Here is a 26,546-nt window from a genome sequence, read left to right on the forward strand (position 1 = left end):
TTTCCTCAACTCAATTGAGAAAGATAATGTTAGGATTCAGAGTTTCACGAACCACTGTCGTGCACAGCAGCCATTTCTGCGTTTCAGTAACATAATACATCCGGCAGACAAACCTTAAAAACTCTGGCTCTCTTGGAAACCAGTCGCATGAAGGTAAATATATGATTTATGACTCCAGTAAAATTTCAAGCACTGTCTTGAAATCTTTAGGGAAAAGCAAGATAAAGGGGTAGGAAAATTGGTGTTGGCCTCTCCAGGCAGACTTTAAGTGAGAGCGTACTAGGAATGCAGTCTGCTGCCTGCTTCTGCCCCCAAAAGCTGGTGAGCATCATCTGAATGCTATGTACTCCGAGCTCCCATTGAATTCCACGTTACAATCAGACTTTAAAATGAGCCCTGGCTCGCTTGGACAAGAACAATATGGTGTCCTTGGGTCACTGACCATTTTAGAATATTGCCTCCTGATGTCTTTTGGCATCACCAATGTTTTATTTCCTTAGTATGACTCAGAAAGGAGCATGCATGATAGCAAAAAAGAAAGGAAAAAAGTCTCTGTGTGCATCCCATGAAGACTCAGAAAGCACGTTTTCCCCCCAGGGCTATAGAAGGTGACCTTTCCGTGACTGGGGGCTCAAGTGAAGCGTATTGGCTTCAGGGCAGGCCGTGTGTGACGGGAAGTTTCTGCCTTACCCAGAGCACCTACAGTTGTGTAGGGTCGTTTCAGAAGCTCCAAGTCTGTAAGTGGTGATAGACGTCCTTGTGGCATACATGGCACAGTATCTTTGTTTTAGGATTTATAATCTTCTGGTATATTCAAAAGTGGAAATAAAAATTATATGAATTGCTAGAAGGGTTTGATCCCACATACATCTGTTTAGTTGAGTATATTGTAATCACTGGTCTCTTAATTCTGTTCAGACTCTGGAGAATTTCTTCAGGGGACATATGACACCATATTAAAATACTTCTATTCATGCCACCATGGCAATGTGCGTTACTTGTACAGGAAAAAAAAAAAAAAGGAAAAGCACTTGGTGAATCAATTAGTTCGTATTGAAAGGTTATTTACATGTTGCTAGTGAGTATTAACTGTATATGTTTATAAACAGTTACATTATTTGCATATTAATCAACCCCAAATGGCTTCAGTTCACCATACAGAATCAGATCAGGTAACTTCACTGACCTTCAGGACCATAGTGCAAAAGCTATAGAGAAAGGAAAGTGTACGGTTTTCCATTTATAGGTTTGTTTTGTGTCCTTAATCCTTTTCTTTTTGAGCACTTATTTTATGTCAGGCCCCTGGCCTAGTTTTGTTCACATGTGATGGGATGTTATCCCACAAGCCCGAAGGTAGGATTTCCCCTCGGCTACAGATGAAGAAGGGGAGGGTGGGGGAGGCAGTCCGGTGCGGGGCTTCTGGAGCTAGACCGTGTGTGTTTGAACCCTGGCCTCACGACCTGCTATGTGACCTTGGCGGTTATTTAACTGTTCTGGGCTCCACTTCCCAGATCTTTAAGATTGGTTTTCTTTGAGAATGAAAAAGGCTAACAGCGTGTGATGAAAGCTTGGAACAGGGCCTGGCCCAGGCCTGCACCTCGTGCACGTTAGGTGCTGCCCTGAGGGCCCAGCCGGACCCCCACCTTGCTTCAGTGACTGACCCTGGTTTCCCAGCTGGTTTCTTGCGTACCATGACTCCAAAGCCCAAGTAACAGCAGGGCTTGTTCAGGAACAAAGTGTGTTATTTTCTTCAAGATGTTTATAATCTCACTCAGTAAATAAACCATGTATGTGTAAAATGAGTAAAAATAGAAGAAAATACTTGATTCTGAAAGAAAGACAGCAGGATTGTTGTGGAAACACTGCAGTGGTAGAGCTGGCTCCTTAAGATAACGTTTTAGAGAATCTTTTTGAAAAGCCCACAATGCGCTTACTCTCTTTTGAGTTTATCCACTTTTATTATAGTTTTTTATGTATATATTAACACACACGTGTGTGCATAAATGTGTGCGGATGGCTAGGTACAAATGTGTGTATTATGTGTGTGTGTGTTTTTTTTAAACGAAACCAGATCTTTATGTGAGAATTTAGCAACATCAAAATCAAATTCTTTCCCTTTTTAAAGTAACCTATTTTTTTTTTTTAAGGCCAGAGTGTGTTCAATGTTTTTTGTAATGGTAGGCATTAGTTTTATTTGTGAAATGTGTGCACATTTAACCCATTTTTTAAAAAATTGTGCCTGTCAGAGCTTTGCAGGAACAATTGAAAGTTAACAGGTGTAAATTCGAAAGGAGACGTGTTCAAATGTAACATCTGAAGGGGACTGATTTCTTCAGAGGGGACTTACTGCTCCTTGCATTTAAAAACTGCACACACACTTTGGGTCCTGTTGGTTCGCTTTTGTTAGGGAATAGTTTACCCCCAACCTCTGCTTTTTTGTAACAGAGTTTTCTTCTGGTACATTTCACTTTCTTTCCATTTCACCTGGGTTTTTTTCAAGAAAAGACCTGGTCTTGTATTTCATTGGCCAGAGTGGATAATGATTGCTTTCTGGCTTGTTTTGCTGGAGAACCAGTAGAATTCTAAATAGATTTTTCTTTGAGTGATCTGGACCCCCCTGGAAATATCTGAGGGCGGCCCTGGGTGCTACCTGGCCCAGGGTGCGCATCAACTCCTGGAAACAGTGCTTAGAATTCAACTTGCGTTTTCAGGGCCTGGTGAAACAACATTACTGAGAAGCTCAGTAAAGAACCAAAAGAACTTAGAATTGTTTTGTTTTGTTTTGTTTTGTTTTGTTTTGGTCTTCTTTTTGTTTTCTGAACAGAGAAAACAGGAACTATAATAAGTAGCCTAAGAGAAACCTTTTGACTTTTGTAGAATCACCTTTGTCAGTAGTGAGGCCAGGTTGAGTATAGTGGATTTCCTTCCCTTTTTTCATGATTCCAGACCACGACATTTTCAGTACCACATTTCAGTTGGTTAATTTTTGGAAAGTTTAGTACCCCCCACCCTTTTTTTAAATCTTTAACAATGTGTAAGAAAGCTAGTGGGAGGTGATTTGCAACTAAATTTTGTCCTGTTTTCCGAATCAACCTTAATTTTATTTCCATCTTTGCATTCAGATCATAAAATAATCAGTGTTGGTCACGCAGTAATGTGAGTACTGGTTAGGTTGGATCCAATTTGTTAATGTCGAGTCTAACTTTATTATTGTTTAATTTAATTTTGTTTAGATCGTGTGTTGCATATTCAGAGTCATTTAGAGGAAGATTCACTTTTGCCGCATTCCTCTCCTGGATCATTTTCAGTGTGTTTCTCTCTGTATTATGTATATGCGGGATTTTCTGAGTATATAAAATTCTCCGCTTAAAACTACCATTCCGCAGTACATGGTACGTATCTCCTTCACATTCAATAAAGAGGAGTTTCGGTGAATTTTTGTGTATGTGCGTGCTGTTGGAAACTGGAAAGGCTATGCTGAAAGCCATTTCAACTACCAGTGTATACTGTGACCATGAAGTGGACGTTTTGAATTAGCATTCACTGTGAAAACACTAAACCAAGTCGCTCAGGGCCTGGGGCAGAAGATGTTTGGTGATTTGATTTAGTGTTTGTATGGATTTAATTAATTCTATTTGATTTCAAAATTTCATCATTCTTGAAGAAATTCCACATCTTTGAAGTTAAACATTTTTTTAAAAAGTTCTTGTTTTAGGGGTGCCTGCGTGGCTCCGTCGGTTGAGCGTTTGACTCTTGGTCTCAGCTCAGGGATGGGTGTCAGGTTTGTGAGTTCAAGCCCTACGTTGGGCTCCGCGCTGAGCTTAGAGCCTACTTTAAAAAACAATGTTCTGTTTTAATTCCAGTTAGTTAACATACAGTTCTATATTGGTCTCAGGTGTACAATATGCTTAAACCTTTGTATTCTTGGATGCAGCTGAGGTGTACGAGAAGGAGCACCAGAACTGATTGGTTCTACTTCAATTCTCCTATTTTCTCATTTGTCAAACGAGAGGTGGTTGGGAGGAGGCCATTGGGAGACCGCCTGAATTAAATGATACAGATAAAATGATTTGGGATACTTTCGAAAGCGTTCTGCAGTAACTCCTAGGGTAATAGTTTGGACAGTCGTCATGGCGGTGCCTTGGGGCAGAAAAGTTTCTACCCTCGGTGACTTTGCTGGCGGCCCTGAATGTTTGAAGAGAAGAAAAGCAGAGAATTAGCTCAACTAGTTGTGTCAAAAGGCAGTGACATGTGTTAATGTCCCTCCATCTGGTATGTGTCAACACACCTCTACCAAGTGACCGAAAGGCATTCAGAAAATGGGCTTATTGCTCATTTTTTTAAAATTTATTTTCAGTGTTCCAGAATTCATTGTTTATGCACCATACCCAGTGCTCCATGCAATCCGTGCCCTCCATAACACCCACCACCAGGCTCCCCCAACCCCCCATCTCCTCCCCTCCAAAACCCTCAGTTTGTTTCTCAGACTCCACGGTCTCTCATGGTTCGTCTCCCCCTCGGACTTCCCCCAACTCCCTCCTCTCCAGCTCCCCGCGTCCTCCGGGCTTATTCTTTCCTTCTCCTCTTCTCTGCTTGTCCTTCCCTCTCCGCCCCTCTCTGGATCAGTGTCTCCAGTCCCAAAGTCTTCCTGTTTTTATTTTTTTTATTTTATTATTATTTTTTTCAGAACGAGGGATTAGAATGGAGGAATCGGTGAAAATACATACGCCATGATTTAAAAAGATTTTTTATTTTTTCCTCTTTAATTTTCAGATGGATGAATTTCACCCGATGTGTGCATCACTTAAAAACAAGTAGCTCCTAAACTACATTCCATTGCTTTTATCCTTCCTCGTGGCCTTTAAAATAATTCTCTTATGAGCCAGCAACTTTTGAGACAAAGCAAAACAAGACAAAACAAAACAGTCAATGTCTTCGGAAGGGAGGAGAGAGAATATTAGAGTTTTAGATCAATCATGCTGTTTTACTTTAAATCTGCTTTTTCATGGCTCCAGAGAATGTTGTATACCTAATACTTTCAAATAACTGCATAGACTTTATTGTCCATTTCGTTCATTCATCCATTTGCAGTTTGTGCTCTGCCGATTCTTCTCACAGAATCTGAGAAGTTTGTCTTGCTCTGATATGCATCACCTTTCGTACTGGATTAGAAGCTCCCTGAGGGCAGGGTCTGTGCCTGTGGCTTCTGGCAGCTGCATGGGGGCTTCTCACATGGCATCTGGCCAGTAAGTGCTTGGAACCAATTTGAGATCATCCTGAATGTGAAGACTCAAAAAAAGGGGAGTCCTTCTTTTTTTTTTTTTTAAAAAAAAAAGATTTTATTTATTTATTTGATGGACAGAGATCACAAGTAGGCAGAGAGGCAGGCAGAGAGAGAGGAGGAAGCAGGCTCCCTGCTGAGCAGAGAGCCCGATGCGGGGCTCGATCCCAGGACCCTGAGACCATGACCTGAGCCAAAGGCCGAGGCTTAACCCACTGAGCCACCCAGGCACCCCAAGGGGAGTCCTTCTTAAGGAAGAATCAAGACCACGAAAAATCTCCTTTCCAGTTTCTGTACATGATATTTTTATTTACCTTTACAAAGATTTAAAATACAAACTGCAGTTAGAACGCTGTAATACATGACCATTTGCAGTGCATTTGAGAGTGCGCTTGAATACGCCACAAAATGCTACAGATGCCATCTTGCTTAAAAATCACAAGGAGGAATTTTTTAGATGAATGTCTGCTGGGAAACTGCTGCCAGGAGAAATGTGGAAACCACATGAAATCCACTACATAAAGAAATCTGGTTTCCATTTCTGCGCTGCATTTTGTGCTTAGCAGGAAGAAGATAAACAAGCTGTTCAAAACTAAAGTGAATGGCGAAGGGATTAAATTTTAAAATCCCATATCGTAAATGTATTTTGGAATTTGTGAAATTTAATCCCATCACACTGGATCCTTTAAGACGGGAGAAACTGTGTTGAGTCTTCTGGTTTTAGATATCTCTGTGGAATGGATGAGTAATTTTCTTCCTGTTCATGAGCAGTAATACAGCCATAATATTTGCTTCATTTGAAGTTAAAACGAGAATCCCATTCTAGTCTTTAGGGGCAGACATTATTTTCAGAGTGAGAAAAGGGAAGGAAGCAGGAAAACTCTCTTTTGGGGGGTTGGTTTTAGATCTTCCTTCTAGGGAAAGGAGAATTCTACTCTAATGTTTTAAGTTAGCTGTTTTTAAAACTGTATGAAAAAGTATATGAGTGGGATAGACGGAGGGAGAAGAGTCGAAACTTTTTATTTTCAGAGAGACATTCTGGAAGTTTCTTTTTCAGTTTTCTGTTTAGTGGCTCTTACACAATTTAAATATGTTACCAAGTTTGTATTTAAGGAAGAATAGACCCGATTAAGGTAAAATCGACTCTGAATAACAAAACATTAACATTTAAAACATAAAGAATAATCATTCAGACCGTGATTTCCCTTTAATAAACATAAGGAGATCACGGACGCCCATGTTTAGGAGTAGCAGGCCTGCGTTTCTAAGTACAGTAGGCCTTGGGCTTTGAAGAAGCCTGTGAGATCAGGAAGATTATAAAATTAAGTTCACCCTATATTTGAGCGGATTAAACGTCTCCTCCCACAGCTTAACCCTACTTTGTGGTGGAAAAGGGAGGTGGAGTTAGTTAAGGTTTATTTTAATTATTTTTATTTCGCACGTTGTTCTGCTCGTCTGTCGCTGTTGTTCTACTGTTTTAACGTCCCGTCTGAAAACTTGGAGCTGGCTCCTCTCGATCGCGTACATGATTTGTCTAAGCCCACATTCATAGCCAAGGGGTCTTTTGTCTTAGGAAGTGCCATTTTTCAGATCAGGTATAAAAATAAACGTCTAGTCACTCCATTCATTTGTTCTCTCATACACTCATTCATTCCATAAACATTTGTCAGACTCCTACCATGTCTCAGACACTGTGCCAGAGACAGAAATAAATAACACAGAATTTGAGCCTTCAAGGAGCTTGTTTGGGATGACTTAAAGGGCCAAAGCAGTTGTTGAGAAGGAAGAACGATCTGGAGGAACCTGTACTTACATAGAAGCTCGGGTCCTTCTAACGGTAACAGACCAGGGGTCAGCTGGACTTTCAGTGTGTCCAGCTCGACCACTTCGCTTTGTGCCCTTGGGAACATACTTCCCGCCCTTGTGATTTTGGAGAAGTTAATGAGGATTGTATAAATTAATCTGTGAAAGCTCTCCGCATGGAGCCTGGGATTTATTAAGCATTTTGTAAGTGTTAGCTTCAGGGATGAATTTCAGAATAGTTCACAAGTACAGTAGAGGCACCAACCAGTTAGAAGTGCTGTTGGCTATAAAAGCCTGATATGACCACACCAGAGGGTATGATCTGGATGTCCGCTTAGTTGGCTTCATTGCTATTATTGCTTCTACTTAGAATTTCTGAACCAAGTTTTCTGCTTCCCCTGCCATGGGCCAGGCTCTGTGGGGCTCATAGACCCAGGGCTTCCAGGGGCCTCCAATTTGTATTTTTGAAGTCTTTTTTTTAAGTAGCTAGACTTGGTACAGACTTATGTTCATGTTCCAGCTCATTCAGGATATTTTTCTTATTTTCTTAGCTAATAACTTCTAGACGACACTAGAGCCAAGCCCTGAGTTCTCTATTTCTTTCCCCTGTTGTCTCTTGGTAATTGTGACGGTCCGGCTTTCTTCTTTCCCTCCCATTTCTCTTCCTCCTTTGTGTAAGAAGAAAATAATATCTAAAGCAAAGTGTCTCGTGTTCTTTTTTAGAAAGAGGTACATACCACACAGACATCAATTTACTCTTTACAGTAAGCGACCAACAGTTCGAGGTGATAGAACCAATATAAGGCCATTTGGGGGAAGTTAAAAGACATGTGAGAAGTGAAGAGTGTGCTGTTGTTGCTGCCGCTTAGCACTGGTCACTTAACTGTGGTTCATTTACTTGCTCTCCCTGTGATACATTTTTCCATCTGTAAACATGTAGTGATAATAGAACCTTTGTCACACAGTGTTGGGAAGATTGAACAAGGGAATAAATACTTACGAAGCACGTAGACCATGAAATTCAATAAATTTAACTTATTATGCTTAGGGTCTTAGGAGGTAATTAGCATTTAATAAATTCACTGAATATATTCAGCAGATATTAAAACACTTATTTCTGCCAGACACTATTATAGGCACTGGGGTTACAACCATGAATAAAACAGATAAAAATTCCTGTCTTCGTGACAGTCCAGTGCAATGAAAAATAAAATAAAGCAAGAAAAGGGAGTAGAGAATCTGGGAATGGAGTTGCAATGTTAAATAAGGTGGTTAGGAAACAGGATGTTTGAGAAAGTATTTGCAGGTGGAAGGGGTGTGACATGTAGCCTTCTGGCTGAAGAGCCTTTTCTGGTGGAGGGGACAGCATAGGCAAAGGCCCTGAGGCAAAAGAATGCCAGGAGGATAGTGGCCCTGGAACAGGGCGAGAGGAAGAATTGGAGGAGGTGAGGTTGGTGCCAGGGACTGGCTTAATATGTGAGTTATACAGTGACAGACATGGAGAGGGATTTCAGGGACCAACCAATGAAAGCTTCTTAGAGGAGAAGGTAGATCTTGAAAATGGACAGGCTGGGATACCTGGGTGGCTCAGTGGGTTAAAGCCTCTGCCTTCGGCTCCTGTCATGATCCCAGGGTCCTAGGATCAAGTCCCATATGGGCTCTTTGCTCAGCAGGGAGCCTGCTTCTCTCTCAGCCCTTGCCTGCCTCTCTGCCTACTTGTGTGCTCTCTCTCTCTCTCTTTCTGACAAATAAATGAAGTCTTAAAAAAAAAAAAAGAAAGAAAAAGAAAAAGGAAAGGCTATGAGAAACATATGGAAAAATGAGAACATTCCTATTTCGGGGAAGACCAGAAATGTGCAGGAAAGAAACAGTCAGTGGAAGAGGTAGGCTTGGAACATATGCAAGATATCCTGTCCAGAACAGAGGCTGACTAGTGGAGGAGGGAGAGACACAAGATTGGATAAATGCAGTAGGATTGGATGATGACAAGGCAGAGGACTTTTGGTTTAAAAAAAAAAAAAAAAAAAAAAGGTGGGGCACCTGGGTGGCTCAGTAGGTTCAGCATCTACCTTCAGCTCAGGTCCTGATCCCAGGGTCCTAGGATTGAACCCCACATCAGGCTCCCTGCTCAGCGGGGAGCCTGCTTCCTCCTCTCCCTCTGCCTCCCACTCTGCCTACTTGTGATCTATCTCTCTGTCAAATAGATAAATAAAATCTTAAAAAAAAAAAAAAGATTCCCAGTCAATAGAAGCAAATCAATGACAAAATATTAAAGTCCAAATTTAAAATCCAAGTATACATTACATATTAACATTCTGTGAGGTTTGTTTTCAGAGATAAATAAAAAGTATAAAATGTAAATGATAGCTTTGAGATATAATAAAGACAAATATCGATTTTTTTTAAAGTTAAATAAAAGATGTCCTACCAATATACTATTTAAATAAAAGATGTCCTAACATTGTATTATGTGAGTTTCAGTTATAAGCACCATGAATTGATAAACTAGATACTGCTTTAAGTATTAAAATCATAATCCTTTGGATGAATAATCTTGGTGTTGATAGAAATCAGGGACCTCATTCTGTTGGTTCTCTTCATTATGTCCACGCCAAAGCTCTAAACATCGGGGCTGTGGTCCCCGCTGCTCTGTGCGCACGATCACAGCCGCACAAATACGGTACAGAAATAAGTGGGACAGATGGCGTAGGTTACTTAGACGGTGACAACTGCCTTTGGAAAACTATCTTGCAGTTTGAGATCTATTGACATTATTTATTATTTTCTGCCTTTTTCTGCTTTTTTTCAATGTAATCTTTTCAGAAGACGAGCTTTTACTTGAAAATAAGTTTCCATCATCAGATGACTCTGTCGCTGTGTTTCTGCCCAACCTTTAGTTCCTCTCCCACTCTGCCCAAGAGTGCCGTGTTGGGTAGAACCTGCCTCACACGGGCCTAACCTGACTTTTCTCATGAGTCGAGCCTCCTTAGAAATGGACCACTATGGATGAACACGTTTCTTTACCTTCCAAAAGGGAACAAGATTCAGGTTTATGGTGATTCTCATGAAATCTGTTTTAAGAAAGAGGTGATGTATTCATCAGCTGAGTGCTACAGCACAGACTACTGTCAGGAGACTTCCGGCTCTCTTTCTGACGTCACTGTCACCCTGCCGCGGGAATTCGGCACTGTGGGTTCTCCCTGTTGATGAGTTTCTCTGTGAAATACGTACAAAATATCGGCTCCTGTGCATAGTCCATTTTCGCTGAGGGACAGTACAGAGCGATTGATTTCATATGTGCTATGAAGTGTGAATTTTTTTTTAAAGATTTTGTTTATTTATTTGACAGAGAGCATGAGTAGGTAGAGTAGGCAGAAGGAGAAGCAGGCAAGGAGCCTGACATGGGACTCGATCCCAGGACCCTGGGATCATGACCTGAGCTGAAGGCAGATGTTTAACCGACTGAGCCACCCAGGTGCCCCGAAATGTGAATTACTTTTAAGAATCAAAGCAATTCATCTGTTAATAGGTTGAAATAAACACTGTTTAAAACAGTATGAGTTTACTAACTTTGGTTTGGAGACTGGATTATTTATTCTTTTCATCAGTGGTTTTGATGACAGACTTCAGAATGAGTTCATTAGTTTTGGATGACACTGAATTAGGTGGTGATGTTAACCTCCTGAATGATCCAAATACAAAGTGGCATGTGCTGTGCCTTCAAACAATGAATAAAATATAGAATAAGTTCAGGAAGAACCAATGAATGGTGCAGGGCTTGAGAGAACCAAGACCCGAATGTCACCATGACCCATTTCCCAAAGTAACTTCAGTATTGTAGGATTCTTATGAAGAATATTTTTTCTTATTAACAACTTAAAAAAAAAAATGGGATGCCTGGGTGGCTCAGTGGGTTAAGCCTCTGCCTTCAGCTCAGGTCATGATCCTAGGGTCCTGGGATCCAGCCCTACATCGGGCTCTCTGCTCAGCGGAGAGACTGCTTCCCCCTCCCCCTCTGCCTGCCTCTCTGCCTACTCGTGATCTCTGTCTGTCAAGTAAATAAATAGAATCTTTAAAAAAAATAAAGAAAGTTTACCACAACATCAGAGGGAAATAATAGAGATGTGAACTTAAGAGTGTTGCTGGAATTGGGTAAGGGGAGATCTCACACGCATCAACAGAGAACAGTTCCCCTCTGCTTGGCCTTGGTTCTACTTAATGGCACTAGATCCCATTTTAATGTTCAGATTTTATGAAAGAGATGAAAATTTTAGGGAGGGTACCATAGATGAGCAACTAAAATGATTTGGGGTTGGAATCTGGCGGTATGATGGGCAGGGAGAGGGGGATTGGGGCAGGGAGAAGGTGGGGTTTTGACAGAGGAAGAAGCTTAAGATCAACTGTCTTTAAATTGGATTCCAGTGGGAGAAGCATGTTCAGCCATACTTCGTCTTCCCGGGAAAGTAAACTAACGAATTAGTTTAGTTGGAACTTGTGAATTCCAACCAGGGATGTAGACGGAGCAACAGAAAACTCTCTGTGAAGTGGGGGCTGTTGAGCTCTCGGAGGCACTACCGCCATCGGTCGTGGCTCTTCTCTCAGTGATTCTCTCATGGAAATGGGATTACCCATTTTGCTTGGATGACTGGTTCTCTAATTTCCTAAAAGCGTGATTCTCTAAGGCAATATTTTAGTTAAAGTATATTTGCAAAAGATTTGAAAAATTAGTTCAATCTCTCTGCATCCTTTGGTGAAATTTCTTCCTATGCAGGTACTTCAAAGAATTCTCTCAATCAGTGCATACGGGCCTGGACTTCTGTTAGTAGATGTTTTTATAATGGTAGGAAATAGCAATGCATGCTGTTCTTGTCATTGAAAAACAAGGCATAATTTCTTGCCTAATCTCTGCTTTTGATTATTTATGTGGAGTTTTATATAAAGAACATACTTTAGACCTGGTATAATACAATGGCATATCTGTTGTTGCTTGATTTCAGCCTTGAGATTTCGCTTAGAGAATTCATGATTTGTAATTCCAAACATTTGGCAATAAATTCTGATCTGATTAATGTTAGGTAGCTTATTGTAAGATGTTGTCATGGTGACCATTACTCAGAAACACAAATACACATGCAGAACAGACCAAAAAAAAAAAAAAAAAAAAAGATGTATTTCTAATGTATTTTTTCTGCTTTAAAAATACTCCAGCCAGGGGTGAGAAAGATACTTTTTCCTTGAGTACCTTTTTATATTTTTTGAATTTTAAACTATGTGACAATGTGTTGCCCATTATTAGATGTTACCTTTTAATACTAGACAATTATTTTTATAGAACTGAAAAGAAAGTCATATTTCTCAGAATAATTTACTTCCATCTTTTTAAAACTATTCTCAGATGATTACATGAGAGTGTTTTTTTACTCTTTTCATTGTTTTTAGGGCTTCAAGTGAGGTGACCTGCGTAATGGATACAGAGGCTGTTTTAAGAATAAATACCTGTCCAATCTTTTTTTTTAATTAATTAATTTATTTGACAGAGATCACAAGTAGACAGAGAGACAGAGAGAGGGGGAAGCAGGCTCCCCGCTGAGCAGAGAGCCCAATGCTGGGCTCGATCCCAGGACCCTGGGATCATGACCCAAGCTAAAGGCAGAGGCTTAACCCACTGAGCCACGGCGGTGTGCTACCTGCCCAGTCTTTTAAATATTCTGTTGATAGACACGCATGTACCTTTCTTTCTTTCTTTCTTTTTTAAAGATTTATTTAAGTGTGGATTTTTTCTTTTCTTTTTTTTAAGATTTTATCTATTTATTTGACAGAGAGCACAAGTAGGCAGAGAGGCAGGCAGAGAGAGAGAGGAGGAAGCAGGCTCCCTGCTGAGCAGAGAGCCCGATGCGGGACTCGATCCCAGGACCCTGGGATCATGACCTGAGCCGCAGGCAGCGGCTTAACCCACTGAGCCACCCAGGCGCCCCCGCATGTGCCCTTCTAAAAGCACTTGCAGAGGAGGTTCTGCCCCTTCACACAAACCGGTGTCCTTCAGACTTTATATCGAATTAACCGTTTTTTCAAATAAGAAACAAGCGCCGTCAGCGGCAGCTGAGCAGCAGCTCTCTACTTTGTCGTCATGACGCAGGGGCCAGGGGGCGAAGGCGCATCCTTTTGTATTTTTAGGAGCTACTCTGCAGAGTGTCAGGAAACCAGGCGAAGGCACAGGCCGCGGTAAGGGTTGGGATCAGCGCGCGTCGCGGCCGGAGGAGCCGAAGCGCCCGCCCTCCGGGGCCTGCGGCAGCCGGTCTCCTCGGGGTCTCCTCGGGGTCTCCTCGGGGTCGCCGGGGAACGAGGCGCGCCGACGGGGGAAGACGGCGCGCAGTTGGCTGCAGCCGGCCCACACCCGCGCGGAGAGCCCGGCCGGCGGCGGCCGACCACGTGGCGGGAGCCGCGGCTTCTCCGGGGCGCGAGGCGCGGGGCGCGACGGCCTCGTGTGCGCGGACGCCCGCCCCTGCCGCCGTGCTGCTCACTCTGGCGCCCCACGGAAGACGGCCGCGACCCGAGGGACGCGCCTGGTCCCGGGAGAAGCGAGCTCGGCGCCGCGGACGCCAGCGCCCCGGGGAGCCAGCGCGTGCGGGCGGCCGGGTCCCCGCTCGCCGCGGGCCGAGGGCGGCTCCGACCACGGCCGCGGCCCCTCCTGGGCCGGGGGCGGCGCGGCCACCGCGGCGGGCGGAGGGGCCTCGGGGACGGGCGAGCCGAGGGCGAGCTTGTGGCGCCGCCGGGCCGCGTCCGGGGCTTCCGCTCCGGCTGTGCCGGCGACGGGCACGAGCTCCGGGTCTCGGTTCCGACGCGGCGCCCGCGTCTCCGTGGAAGCAGAGTCGGTGAACGAGCCGAGCCCCGCACACCGAGACGGGGACGCGTCTCAGAGAAGCACCACGAGACGGTGTGTTTAGGGGACAGAGATATTCCTGCGCGTTGGGTGCGCCACAGATGCATGGCTTTTCCGGCACCGCACGAGCTTCCGCGGCTCCCCGGTTACGGGACGCGGTCAGAGGCTCGCGCCCTGGAGTCGCAGGGCCCTGGGGCAGCCGCCGCCGTGAGTCCCTGGCCTCCGCCCACCCCGCGGCGCCGGCCGAGCTGCCGTCCTCGGCCTCCTACAGGAAGCCCTCGGCGCCTGCTCGGCTCCTACAGGAAGCCCTCGGCGCCTGCTCGGCCTCCTACAGGAAGCCCTCGGTGCCTGCGCCGCGTGGAAGCCGCGGCCTCCCTGCGAGGCGTCCTGCTCGCCGCCCCGCCGCGGCGCCGGCCCAGGGTAGCATCTTACAGCGAATACTGCGTGTGGACCTTCAGAGCTTCTTCTCTTAAAACCCCTGTTTTTAAGACGAGCTTTATGCGTCTTTGTAGCGTCTCTCTACTAAAATGTTTAAGCTCCTCCAAGCCAGAAGGTCACGTTTATTTCTCTAATTTTGAATCCTCCACGTTGATTAAAAGACTCATTTCTGCCACCAACTTTTATCCGTGCTGAGTTGCTTGCAATGTGAAGCAAAATGGGATTTCTTCAATACGGGTTTCTTGTTTCCTCCCGGGCAGCCTCGTCAGAGGGTCTCTCCTCTGGGCTCCCACACGGCATCCTGGCCTCACCTCTGTCTTGCTCAGCGAGATCGTGCTGTGTTGTTTGTCGGCTTGGGTGTCTGGCTCTTGTAGACGGCAAGCACCGTAAGGATGGGCATCGGTCTTTCTCATCGTATCTCCAGGACCCAGAACGGTGCATCCAGTAGCGCTCAATGTATGTGCGCTGAACGAGACAAATGCTGAAACACAGCAGCCGAAGGTGATGCTTGATCAGTGGGATCCTGACGGAGGCCCTCACGTAAAAAGGTCATTAGCCGCCTGCCTGTCGCATTCTTATGATTTTGTCATTGTTCTTTTTCTTTTCCAAGGAATATGTATTTTTAATCGTGATATATGCGTCATCTGTAACATGCCATGACCTAAGATTTATGTGGACTGTTGCGAAGACCTCTGCCAGCAGAGTGATTACTTGACACACAGAACCTACAGATACACATAGACACAAGTTGTTTGAATTCCAGGAATGTGTCCTGCCAATGCTGTAATCTCTCGCAACAGGAATCCGGTCACCATCAGACCGAGCATCTTCGAGGGCTCTAATCCTCCTTTGTATTTCAAGTGTCTAGCACAAGCAAGGTACCTAGAACAGAGTATGTGCTTAATAAATGTTTATGCAATGAATAATATGGATAATTACAGTTCCTCTCCCAACCCAACATCTTTTTTTTTTTTTTTTTGCCAGTCATTTTAATATCATACGGTTTTAATAGAGCTGCTAGAAAGTAGAACCAATTTGAATTTCTTTCTATTTTCCCTGCCTCCGTGCTCTAAAATCCTGACGTGGCTAGAAGTGGGAGCTTGAGATTGAAAAGGAACAAGCAAGATTTATGTCATCTCAAAGTTCATTTTCAGGTCTGTGGAAATGACAGAGGATTAATTTCATGCAGAATTTTAAACTGAAAATGCTCATTCCTCACTAACAAAGTAAACCTCATGATTCTTTAACGTAATTGAGATCCACGTGTTTTACGTGAAACAAACAGGCATAGAGTTTACCTTCAAAGAATTTATCAACATCAGTGTCCTAAAGACTTGAACCCAGCTACGTCCTGTAGTTCACATGTCTCCAAAATATCTCACAAGAAGTTGAAGTGGAGAGACTGTTGGGTTTTTAAACTGTGCCTTGATGACTTCTATTACCACAGTAAGATTTTTTTTTTTTTTAAGTACAATTTCCTGCAAAGTGGAGATTAATTCCTGATGCTCTGAGGGCTTGGGTTCTTCAGATAAAAGACTACAAAGGGAAAACATGAACATACCATCTCCGGGAGTAGTTATACTTGTTACGTAGTTTTCTTGAACATTAGCACATTGCTCTGTTTCAAAATAAAGAAAAAATTCCTCATGGTTTAACTACCTATTGTAATTTACAGTCATTGGCAGTGGGTGCTGGGTGAGTACTTGTTGAATGAATGAATGTCTTTTCTGACTATTCATTGTCATCTTGTCAGCCTTTTCTTGAAAGCTTAGCTACATTACAGTGGAGACGTGAGGAAGCCCACCTATTTCTGCGTTGTGGTCCATTACTTCTCCCTGCACGTGTTAACCCAGAGGACGGAGGGAACCTTGCAAATTTTAACAGAAGGTTCAATGGCTGTGGCAGGATGGAGTGAGCATATAGTTGTTCCGTTACGAAGACAGTTGCCTGATTGAGAACAGCTCTCTGGAAACGTTCCAAGTGTGCGTCTGGATTACCACAGGGTGCTGCAGTGATTAGAATTGCCCATGGGCAACCAAGTGCCCTGGCAGCTCTCCACAAAGCAATTGAAGTATATGGGCTCCCTGAGAGACGTGGCTTGGTTGAAAGTATCCCCTTCCTGTTCTAGCCCGCTCCGCCTCACTGGAAGTATTAAATGCACAGCAGATCTCTGCACAGGAATCGCTAAAGCGGGCAGTAGGTTTGCGAGGTGTCCCTGGCCGGCTCCCCATGAGACAGGCCCCTCCCACAGTCTTGTTGCTTGTCGAGACCTGCACTGCTGAGCCCTTAGACATTTTACAATCGTTTATAGGTCATCGAGTCCTACAAGCCAAATTGCAATAAGCGTGATCGGATGGATCCTCCAGTAAGGGCTTTACACCTCACTTCAAGAGACAAAACCTGGTTATATTTAGGGATGCATATGGTTCTTTGTGTTTGAGTTTTCAGAGATGTAGTGATGCAAATGTTTATTAGTGACTGATTAAAATCAGGGGAGATGAATATCGTAGTAGCGTTTGGATACATACATTAGCTTTCTCTTTGAAATAGTGGTTCACATGGTTCAGATTTCACCTAACTGACAAGGTTTCCCTGTGGCGTGCCCGGCTCTGTTAGAAAGCAAATTCCTTCCCTGTTTCTGCACTTTGTCTGGGGCGAGATTCCATATCGAGCGGCATTTCCCTTTGCTCCAGAGACTTTTAAGAAGAAAGGCCTCTTGCAGCTCTCCATCAACCAGAGTGGGCTGGGGTTAGGCCCTCCCAGAACTGAACACGTTCAAATATTTTTTCCTCTGTGTCACTGGGGCTCTGGGGCTGCTCAAAGTGCAGGTCTCTGAGCTACATTTCTGGGACTGCTGCTTCGTAGAAGAAAACTAGTTTCTAGTTTCTGTGTTATTTTCATGAAATCCTAAAGAATCATAAAATCTTTTTATCCTCTCTTCTGGGCTTTAGATTTCAGGAAAAACAACTTTTTGCCTGAGGACGCTTAGTTTTCAAATGGTTGAGCTGTTCACCAACTTCTTGGCTTGTTAAGCTCTCGAAAAGTGACCTCTAATGGCCAGTGGCCCATGAGCCTTGACCAAGTTGTCTTTTCAAACTATCCTGGTAAAAATGTTCTGGTTAGCTTGAGTCTTAGGAACTGGAAGTTAACTTGGAGATAGTTAATTTGAACTTGGGGATAGGAATAAACCTTAGTAAGGTCTTGGGTGACTTAAAAGAAAACTTCACAGGCAAACCCGACTTACTAAAAAGTGTGTTTGCAGCTCTGGACGTAGACTCACATTCCATTTTCTGAGTGGGTGATATTGGACTAGTTATTTGATATGAACATCAGTTTCTATAACCGGGAAATGGTTTGTTGTGATATTTAAATGAAATACCCATTATCTTGTTTCTTTTTCTTCTTGTGAAGAAATTTGACTTCCTGTTTTAGTAGCGTCATCAAAGAACTGAGCAAAACTCATAACAAAATGTCTGGTTTTGTAGTATGTGAGGAAAACTCCCTAGCAGCTCTGTTTATAAACTTAGTTGCCTTTTTTCTAAGCATGTTTAAGAAGCAGGTCTGGAAGGAGCTAGAAGTCTATGGCACTGTAAAAACAAATTAGCTTTTACGTAAATGTTTTCCAAGGGGAAAGATCAGACAATAGAAGAACATCGCATGAAGAGAAATTAGAATTTTTTTATTTTGTTCATATACTTTAAGCATAAGGTATATGAGAAATGCATTGTTTTTTAAAAATTTTCACAATAGCCTTTTCAAGTAGGGGTACCATTAGTATCCTCATTCGGTAGATGAGGAAGCAGGCTTGGGAGGTCGGGTGCCTTGGTCCACGTCTCGCAGCTAATAAATGGCAAAGCTGCTGTTTGAGCACAGGTGTGTTGGACTCAAGCTTCTCACGACGGACTGGGATGGGGCGGCAGGAAAGTGCAGTTGACTAGCACTGCGGCCTGGGGCCCGAATCTCTCTCTTCCTCCTCAGTTTCATTTTAAAATGTGAATGAAAATAGGATTAAATGAATTCATGCATGTGAAGCTCATAGCATAGAACCTGGAATATGGTAAGGACTTGAGTGTTAGTTGGTGTCGTCATTGTACAGCAGTAGTTGTTTTCTAAAGACAGTCACTTTGGGGGGCGCCTGGGTGGCTCAGTGGGTTGAGCCTCTGCCTTCAGCTCAGGTCATGATCTCAGGGTTCTGGGATCGAGTCCCGCATCGGGCTCTCTGCTTGGCAGGGAGCCTGCTTCCTCCTTCCTCTCTCTGCCTGCCTCTCTGCCTACTTGTGATCTCTGTCTGTCAAATAAATAAAATCTTAAAAAAAAAAAAAAAAAGACAGTCACTTTGGGGTGATTTGCTTAGAATTTATGGATGGCATACCACAGTGTTTTTTTGTTTGTTTTATTGTAGGGTTTTGTTTTGTTTTGCTTTGCTTTGTTGTTTTTATTTCCTTTTCCTTTTTCTCCTGGCCCAAAGAGCCAGGGAATGTTTGGGCCAGAGGTCTTCATGTCTGACCTCTAGTCTGGCTATCTACCGTAATGTGAATTTTAGAGTCCATGTTTGAAGAGAGCTGATGCATTGTACCTCTTGGTAACCAAGTCATAAAGAAGGAAAATTGAATTTCTGAGTTACTGGGGATCATGCCAGCTCTGTCTTCATTTATGCTAAATGAAAATCAGAAGAAAAAAAAATCTAACCAAGGTGACGTTTCTACATGGTTGGGAATAGTGCTATTAGTCTCCATTGGCTCAGAGTTTTCACTTCTGCCCATTACTGAATTCACAGTCTCTATGTCCTGGCTCCTTTCCACAGGACTTCTAAGAAATAAATTAGTTTTGTCCTTCAAAGGACTTTCCTCCAGTTTCTCTAATGAGTCCAGAGGAAGCTGTGAGAAATAGCACATACTTTCAAGCAGAGGGGAGTTTGTAACTGGTGTGAATTAACTGGTGATACTGGTCATTCGCCCCCGCCTTACTCTGCATTGTCTTCCTCATTCATCTTTAGCTATTTTGATTTTCTGGGAACAAAGAAGCAACAGAATGATTTCTTTTTGTCATTATGATCATATTAGTGAATAATTTATTACATTTTTTAAAAAATAGAATTTAATGTCTTACGATAAGAGTAGATGAGAAGAATATAGGAATGAGGCTACCTGAGTCAAAATTCACCCCTTGGGGAGGTATGACTTCACGGAAGAAAGGGAAATAGATCAGTGGATATTGTGTCTTCCAAGCATGGGGTGCCTGGGTGGCTCAGTGGGTTAAAGCCTCTGCCTTCAGCTCAGATCATGATCCCAGTGTCCTGGGATAGAGCCTTGCATTGGGCTCTCTGCTCAGCGGGGAGCCTGCTTCCTCCTCTCTCTCTGCCTGCCTCTCTGCCTACTTGTGATCTATCTGTCAAATAAACAAATAAAATCTTAAAAATAAAATAAAATAATCAAGCATAAGAGCTATATACCGTCTACCCTGCTCTGCAAGACCTCAGTACCAGCTTCTCCTTGGTGCTGAGTAAGGGGATGCAGACGTTTTTTGGAAAATGTGCTGATTCAAGCTTAGACAGAAGAGATAGGCTGATGACAATATTGAATGGTGTTTGTTAATATTAGTGTCAGTAGTTAAGACTTAACTAGTATTTAGTGTATAGTCTCTTAGTTGTGCCAACTGCTGCATCCAGATACTAGACACGAATAAGTTGGGCAGTGCCAGCACGGAACCAAACCAAACCTGTCAATAGCAGTCCTTGGATTTTTATTCCATTGTTGAGGGAGGCCAAGAAGAGGGGATGTTGACTTGTGTTCCAAACACAAGAAATCACAAGTGTAGAGGCGTGGGAGCACGGAAGAGTGAGGTATTTGGGGAAGCTTTACGTGTGCCCCGAGAGCAGCACCTGGCACCTCGTGAACTAGGAGGTGCTTGCTGTTTGTGAATGAGTAAATATTTGTTGAAGGAATAAACAGGTTCCTTGAGAAGAATGATGGGAAACATGTGTGGAATATGAAAGGGTGTGGAGTAGGGGCCTGCCGGAGAGCCAAAACCCGGTCCTTCGGGTCCGTGGTGCATAGCCGGGGGATGGCTTCTGCAAGTAGAGGTGTGGAGGGCGGCTCAGAAGGAGGAGAAGCTGGAGACAGGGAGAACATTGAAGAACTGAACGTTTTGTGTGTGAAGGATGCTGGACGACGGAGCTAAGACACTGGCGGTGAAGGTGGACAGAAAGTGCAGGGAAAGAGCTGGTAAAGTCATAGACTTGAGGGGTGCCTGGGTGGCTCAGTGGATTAAGCCGCTGCCTTCGGCTCAGGTCATGATCTCAGTGTCCTGGGATCGAGCCCCACATCGGGCTCTTTGCTCAGCGGGAGCCTGCTTCTCTCTCTCTCTCTCTCTGCCTGACTCTCCGCCTACTTGTGATCTCTCTCTCTGTCAAATAAATAAATAAAATCTTTAAAAAAAAAAAAAAAAAAAGTCATAGACTTGACAAACTTTTGATTGAGTAGTTGGATGGGGGGAGTTGAGAGAGAGGGAGACGATTCCAAGGTTTCTGTTTAAGCAAATGGGCAGAATGACCTATCAGTAATCAAACAGGGAACCCACGAGAAGGTGCAGGTGATGGTAGTTATTTCAGTTTGGGATATTTCGAGATTCGCAAATAAGTGAGCCATGCAGGCGGAGATATCCAATTGAAAATAGACAACTTGGTCTCAAAAGAGAGCTTTTTAATCTTGAAGTTAACCAGGGAGAAGCCTTGTACCAAGGAATGATTTCAAGGTAAATTAAAAAGGAATAAAACTTGATTAGATTTACTTGTATTTAAATGTAGTAAAGTTTAGGGTTAAGAGTTCAGATGGTTGTAGCCTTTATGTTTGCCTATCACAGATTTAATATACATTAATTTTTCTAGGCTTCCAATTTCATAAGATGAATACAAAAATGTATTCATCCTTAAGTGAAGACATCTATGGACTAAGCCTCCTAGATCTTCTGGCCAGGACCAAGCTAGTGCAAGGGTACTTAGAGGCCACATACTAAGAAGAAATTAGCATCTTAAGTGCTGAATTTGAAATCACTATGAGGCATCAGTGGTGCCCATAAGCTTATGTTCTGAGAAAAACTAAAACTGTTGATTTTACTGACTAAAAATATTTAAAGTGATGCAATTCTTTATAGCATATGCTCCATGGAAAATGAAGGGAGACTATTATACTTTCAAATAGTGGAGAATATTTCTAATATTCTAAGTACTATAGTTGAACCTTAAATAAATCTGATGATTAAATACAGAATGAAGGGTTTTTTTTTTTTTTTCTTTTTTCCTGGGCTTGAGTCCATCAACTGAGGAAGGAAATATAAATTAATGGAGCATAAGTTTAAGTTTTAAATACAAGGTTTTGAGACCTTTCCTGCTTAACTGTGGGTTCATTGTCAAGTGAATATGCCCTGTTTTGAAATAAATGTGTCTATAAGTGAATGGAGAAGATTTGAGACCAAAAACACTTTTTTCCTTGGCAGCATCTAAGACTTGGACACTAACTCTTGATTTTTTACTGTTTGGTTTAGAAAGGCCTGACAAGTTACACCTTGGTAATTTATCTTCCTTGGCTGACATTTTTGAACAAATGCCTCAGTGTTATACTTAGAGCTGGTGTCATGCTCAGTATTTCCTTTTTTTACTGTTTAATGTAACTTGTTAGTTTACCTTCTATCAGAGAAAGACTGCTGAAGTTTGGTAAGAGCAACGTCTCACGGTGAAAGGTGGGTGGACTGTCCTTTGGAAGACACACAGACTACAAATTATTTTTTATGGTTTTGTGTTTTTATAAATGGTGAAGGATATTGCTATGCTTCAGGTTTATTTTCTAATATTAAAAGCACTTAAAATAAAGCATTCCTTATGGACATTAACAAGCATGTTCTGAATGAGGTGTCACAAAAAGTCAGAAAAGGTACTGGTTTTTAAAAATTCTCATATTCCATATGGAGTAAATTTAGTTAACTAAGGCATGCCGTGTTCTGATAAGACAACTGGGGAATTACATTCAGAATAACAATCTCTCTGTTTTGTTGCTACACACTCGCTCCTATCTTTGCTCAGGCATCTTCCAAATTATTGTCGTTTGTTGCATGGGAAATGAAGTAAAGAACATGACTGGATCAGCACAAATGTATTTCCACTTTTGGAAAAATAGTAATATATTGACTATATATATATGTACACACACACACACACACCAGTTATATATATATATATATATATATATATATATATACAACAATCCTCTTACCCATGAGTGTGTGCCTTGATTTTTGTCTTTAACTTTTAAAGCTGGTTGTGAGTAAACTGATATGAGGAGGGAAATTGTATATTACTGACTCGAACCTGTTGATGATGACTTATTCTTATAGGTTGTGCCCCTATAGGTGTTTCCATGGGAAAAATTGAGTAGAGATTAAAGGTGTAGTCCTTCCCTGAAGATCCAGTATCAAATGGAAGTATCCATTCACATATTTAATTTTAGTGATATTAGAAAAATCATATTATTTGAAACCAAATGAGTAATGTCCATAATAAGTATGAATAAGAGACTGGAAGGAAGTGAGTCCTCTGAGGACGAATGGTGAGAAATAGTTCATGAAGTTGAGGCTTAATCTTCTCCCATTTTATTGTGAAAGTTTCCAAACATTGAAAAGATAAAATTTTCAAACATCGAAGAAGATTTACTGTGAGTACTAGTATACTCTTTATGATTATATTTGACCTTTTACAATATTTCCTCTTATTATAAGGTATTTTAATGGTAAATGAAAATTGGACAGGTCCAGCTAAAAGGATCAAAGTGTGCTCAAGATTGGGAAAATGTAGAAGGTGGGTTTTGTGGCAGCCAGTCCCCAGTGATATCCCTACACATCCTTTTATAATCCCTCCCCCAACGTTGTACCAGGGTTGATTTGTGTGACTTTGGTAGATTTAATAAGTACCCCTACCCCCTTTGCCCAAAGATGTGCATGTCTTAATCCCCAGAACCTGGAAATATGTTAGATTATATGTCAGCAGGGACTTTGGATATGTGATTTGTGAACAAGTTAGGGATTTTGAGATAGATGGAGATTATTTTGGAATATTTGGGTGAGCCCAATGTAATCACTGTCCCTTTAATTTAAGAGGGACTTAGTAGACTTGGCATTAGGAAGAAGATATATAAGGATGGAAGCAAATGCCGAGAGAAGACGCTACCCTACTGGCTTTGGAGGAAGATGGAGGAAGGGACTACAGGACAAGGAGCGTAGCTGGCCTCCAGTATCTGGAAAAATAGGAAATGGATTCTCCCCTAGTGCCTCCAGAAGGAATACTGCACTTCTGGCCCATTTCAGACTTCTGTTCTTTAGAACAGTAAGATAATAAATTGGTGTTGCTTTAAGCCATCAAGTTTGTGGTAATTCGTTATACAGCAGTAGGAAACAAACACAGCAATCAGAAGGCTACAGCAGAAATGAAGGTTTACCACTTCTGAGGCAATTACATTATGAAACACTGCAGCTTCTGTGTCGAGCTCTTTCTTTCTTTGATCATTCATTGTGGCAGAGACCAGCTGCCATGTCATAAGGACACACCGGCAACCTGGGGAAAGGTCCGTGCAGCAAGGTACTGAGGTTTCCAGCCAATGGCCAGCAAGGAAATGAGACCTGTCAGTCACCATCTGGGTGAATTTGGAAGCAGGCACCATCCCCTCCCCCCGACCCCGGTTGAGCCTTCAGATGACTACAACTCCATCCAGCAGCTAGATTGCAACCCATGGGGGACCCTGAGCCAGAGTCACCTGGCTAAGCCAATCACAGATTCCCGACCCACAGAAACTACGGATAATAAATGTATATTATTCTGAGCTGCTTCATTTGGTGGAAATTTGTTATGCCACAAAATAGGACTAAAACAGAGTTGAAATGGTAGTTTGGGGGAGACTGTGGAAGGTTTGACTGCTATTCTAATTCACTTCTCAGCAAGGTACCCCTGAAAGTTTTGGTCTGGGAAGTAACCAACTCAAAATAATAACAAGATTTATCTTGTTTTGATATATTAGAAAACAAGCAGATTGGAGGGAAGAAAAATAGATGTAACATTAATGATAGTAAAATTAGAACACTGAAAGCCTGCTCTAGGTCTGTGAATGAGGAAGGGACAGCAAAGAATAAAGGTAAAACTACGAAAGAAAACTCGGTGGGACTAGGTGGCCGAATGGACCCAAGGGAGAGGGAAATTGAAAAGTGTGGATGATGGGGTTTGAGTTTGCAAGAACAATGGTATAATTCTAAGAATGGGATATTTATAAGAATCAGGTTTTGAAAGTTTCTTATACTCTGAAATTTAGTCAGATATGTGATAATGTTCAAAAACAAATTTAGGATAAAAGACTTCATTCCCTTTCTTGTGGAGGTTTAGAAGTATAGGTGAGGGGTCAAATTGGGACCTGAGACAGTAAGAAGAAGGGATATGATGTTATTGTGTATATAGAGGCCCATACACTTTGGTCCCTAAGTTCTCACAACCAACCCAGAAGAAATGCTGACAATAACATGGTTTCGGTACCAGTAAGACTAAAAGAGACAGAGATGTCTTTCTTGGGTCTTCTTAACTACGCACATTCTCGGCATTCCCCTAGCTATGGTAATCACTGTAATTTTAATGAGACGTAAGAATAGGTCACCGGGTTTTATCATTAATTGATCACCAGTGATATTTAGGATTTCATTGTTGATATGATGGCAAGGACATCAGCAAGATTGCAGTGGCTTGAAGAGTGATTTTTCTGGAGAGGAATGGAATCAGCAGAATCAAAGTTATTCTTCCCACTCACCGGGCTCTATCACTTTATATCTCAGTCTATAAAGCAGAGCAGAAATAGTGTTCTCGTTCTAGCCTAAAATATAAGTGCCTTAAGCTGCTGGATAAAAATTCAGCGTAAACTCAGGATGTTAACAGCAGTTATCAGAACGTACTACGAAGGAAATTGAACTTGAGGATTGATTGCCAGCATGGTTGGTTTGTGGAGCATACTTTCAGACTGTCGTCTCTACTTGTGTACTTCTAGAAACCATCCCCTTGTCTGGACTGGAATTCAAACTTTTTATTTATTACTAGTGGTACCTGATTGTCATTTGTGACCCCTGGTTTCTGTGTGATGAGGTAGAATTTGGTAAGTGGTGGACTCACAGATTTTTCTGACCAGCCCTGCTCAGTCTCCGTTTTGACAAGTTGTTTCTCCCAGTAGGTTTTAATCAGATGTAGAGTTCAAGGTGATGTTAGTCCTCTTACAGTGTCGTTCAGGAAACAAAAATAAAATAATAGGTATGAACAAGCCTTGAAAAGATAAAGGATCGTGTAAGTATTAATTATGTTTATCATCATCATTAATTATGTTTATCATCATCATTGTTTGAAACTATTATCCTATTAAAATAATATTACAACTTCAGATTTTAAGATTGCAAAGAGGAGGGAGAAGTTTTTTTCTATGTTTATTTCAGCTTCTGTAGAACTTACATGAACTTCCTAAGAAAAATATGTGCACAGGCAATATATACAAATACATACATGTTTTAATGATGCTGTACTTAATCATTGCCTTTATTTAATTCTTACTTTCCCAGCACAATTTTGGAAATATGAATTCAACAGTTCTTTTTTTTTTTTATTTAATTTTTTTTCGGTGTTCCAAAATTCATTGTTTATGCACCACACCCAACAATTCTTTTTTATTTTTTTAAAGATTTTATTTATTTATTTGACCAGCAGAGATCAAAGTAGGCAGAGAGGCAGGCAGAGAGAGAGAGAGAGGAGGAAGCAGGCTCCCTGCTGAGCAGAGAGCCTGATGTAGGGCTCAATCCCAGGACCTTGGGATCATGATCTAAGCCGAAGGCAGAGGCTTTAATCTTTAACCTGAGCCACTCAGGCACCCCACACACCCAACAATTCTTAAGATATAACCAGGAAATACAGGGTGACCCATATGTGAAAAATACTTCTTCATTCCTTAACTCTTAATCTTCACAATAACCTCGTCAGGAGGTACTATTATCTTTTTATGTATAAGGAAACCGGCTCTTAGAGATTAGCTTTTTGCCCATGGTGTCTGTAGCAGGGATTTGAATAAACAACTTGAACAC

General features: G+C 42.2%; 1 protein-coding gene across 4 annotated transcripts in view; it reads left to right on the forward strand.

Moving 5' to 3' along the window:
• The window catches only part of DNM3 (dynamin 3), a 540,277-nt gene that overhangs the window by 311,319 nt on the left and 202,412 nt on the right, over positions 1-26,546 (forward strand). Inside the window, exon 15 of one of the 4 annotated variants that reach the window (XM_059412464.1) lies at positions 3,234-3,366. The exons of the other annotated variants lie outside the window; for them this stretch is intronic. Coding sequence (XP_059268447.1) covers positions 3,234-3,263 — 30 coding nt within the window. The 3' untranslated portion in view covers positions 3,264-3,366. Of the gene's footprint in view, positions 1-3,233; positions 3,367-26,546 lie in introns of those variants that run through there. 4 annotated transcript variants of the gene reach the window in all.

This window comes from Mustela nigripes, chromosome 10 (genome assembly GCF_022355385.1).
Source record: "Mustela nigripes isolate SB6536 chromosome 10, MUSNIG.SB6536, whole genome shotgun sequence".
Lineage (NCBI taxonomy): Eukaryota > Metazoa > Chordata > Mammalia > Carnivora > Mustelidae > Mustela > Mustela nigripes.